Genomic DNA, 2,220 nt, shown 5'->3' with positions numbered 1-2,220 from the left:
AGTTTCTTATTTCAGGAAATATATATAACCATTGCTGGCTCTAGTTTTTAAGGGTAATGTATTCTACTCGTAATTCTGGAATGGTGTGGATAAACACGATAAAATTAAGAATAAGCATTGTTCATAGTTGCTAAACATAGTAGCATGTTGCCCCTTTTTTTTTTGTTTGTTTGTTTGTTTGACCTGTTGGACCATGTAAATCTGACTGCTCTGGTTCAGTGTATGAGTTCACCATTTGGAATGAGAGAGTGACCTACAGGGGAAGGAGGTCCCAGTTCAGTCAATGGCATGTGCTGAGTTAGTGAATCTCAGTGGGACTGTATTGGCGTGACAGTCATGCTTATTAGCCCAGAGGGTCAGGATGGAAATGGATGAAAATTCTGCTCCTGATCGTTGGACAGTTCATTTCTACAGTTGCCCAATGAGGAGAGAATTAACCTCGGTTGTGATGTTTTCCATAGTCAACGATCCCACTACCCAGAATATTGCAACAAGAATGGCTAGCAGTTAATGTACAGAGCACTTTCAGTAGCTGTGAAACAAGTACCTGGCCCATGAGTTGGCATATTCAAGAAAAACTTTAGGAGGGAGTAGTTGGGGAAGAGAAATGTTTTTGAAATATTTCTTGGATACCAGTCCGGTGGTATGGTAATTGCTGTGTGTAACTCTGCTGCTTTCTTCTAGGCTCCCTGGTTCTGGGACACACGACATTGCTGGTATAACTACCCGTATCAGGTGAGCATTGAACAATGGCGATTTGATCTATTTTGGAAGTAAGTAAATACTATGTTATTGTGCAAAGGAGGAAGACCCACTACCATCCCCAAAGGCATTGCCTGGGTCAAGGTCTGACTCAACGCAAGCTGATGGCCTAAAATAAAAACAGAAAATGTTGGCAATGTTAGGCTGGTCTAGCAGCATCTTTGGAGGGGAAAAAGTTAATGTTTGAGGCTGATGACATTTTTTTAACCATGACTCACGGATGAAAGTCTGTATAAATCGGTTGGAACTTTTTACACTTTTTTTTTCAAATGTGTGGTCCTGTCTCTCCATGCAACTCCTAATGTTGCCTATGACATTTTTGTTTCTAGATAATTTGCAATGTAATAATGAAAAGACACATTTGTGGCGTGTGGAAGCCTGAACAAGATTAATTCAGTTATATCATTTCAAGTGCTTGTCAGCTGATGATATTTGCACTATTCATACATAGAATATGTACCTTTTACAACAGCTGTGAGTATATTTTGACAATTAACTAGATTTTGTTCTTTCCTGCAGCAACTGGTGTTTGACATGTATTATTATTACATAATGGAGTTGTCGTTCTACTGGTCATTGATGTTTTCACAGTTTACCGACATTAAAAGAAAGGTAAGCAGCTGCCATCCTATTGAGTTTGAGCCATCAGGGTAGTTTCATTCGAAAGTAGCCAGTAATTGCAGTTAATTGTAAATACTGTCCCCATTACATACTAGTCTAATTTGAAAAAATGTTTAAGCTACTAATTAAGAGAACCACGGTCCAACAACTGATCGTGTTCTGTTAATTAACTTGTTTAAACAAAACTGAGGTGTTATATTCCTTTACAAAAGTTATTCTGATAACCCTATTTAGATTTGGTGCAAAGCAAATTGAGACTCTCAGGCCTGAAGTAAGGGTGTCTTTTGAACATTCTCTAATGTAAAATCTACTTTTAAACTGAGCACGGGAGTTTGCTTTTTTTTTTAAATACTGTTCTTTCTTTGATTAAGCTGCTGCAGACTTGATGTGCTGAGTGGCTTCTAAGTGCTGTATTTTTTGATTGTTGGGAATAGCTCTGTGGTGCGGTTCGAGCAAGTTGCATGTGACCAAGTTGGGGGATCTTTTATCTTGCTGTTAACTGTGTTGTAGCTAGCTATTTAAGTACTGTTTAATTTTTTTGTTCTTTAGCACCGAGGCCCCTTATCAAGAATTGTATTTGAATATGATGCAGTCATAAAGGTCTACAGCACATAGCATACAGTCTATGTGCAGCGTAGGCTCTTCAGCCCATTAAGTCTGTTTTTGCTGGACACAATCATCTAACTATTCTAATTCTATGCACATCAATTTTACACAGTTCATTGATTGTTCCCAAACCCCACCACCTCAGTCTCCTCTGCTTGAAGACGTCTCCAGTATGTCCACTCTCTCTTCATAACTGAAATTCTCCAGTCCAGGAATCATCCTGGTAAATTT

The 2,220-nt window shown here is 38.7% G+C and overlaps 1 protein-coding gene across 1 annotated transcript in view; it reads left to right on the top strand.

Annotated features, from left to right (window-relative positions):
* LOC109926281 (ceramide synthase 6-like) overlaps window positions 1-2,220 on the top strand; it is a 61,719-nt gene that overhangs the window by 30,751 nt on the left and 28,748 nt on the right. Inside the window, exons 4-5 of the mRNA XM_048618802.1 lie at window positions 685-735; window positions 1,282-1,374. Of these exons, the coding sequence (XP_048474759.1) occupies window positions 685-735; window positions 1,282-1,374 (144 nt within the window). The remainder of the gene's footprint in view (window positions 1-684; window positions 736-1,281; window positions 1,375-2,220) is intronic.

Source organism: Rhincodon typus, chromosome 41 (genome assembly GCF_021869965.1).
Source record: "Rhincodon typus isolate 14 chromosome 41, sRhiTyp1.1, whole genome shotgun sequence".
NCBI classification, from domain to species: Eukaryota; Metazoa; Chordata; class Chondrichthyes; order Orectolobiformes; family Rhincodontidae; genus Rhincodon; species Rhincodon typus.
The sequence above is the reverse complement of the archived record's forward strand: the minus strand, read 5'-3'. Positions and strand labels throughout refer to the sequence as shown.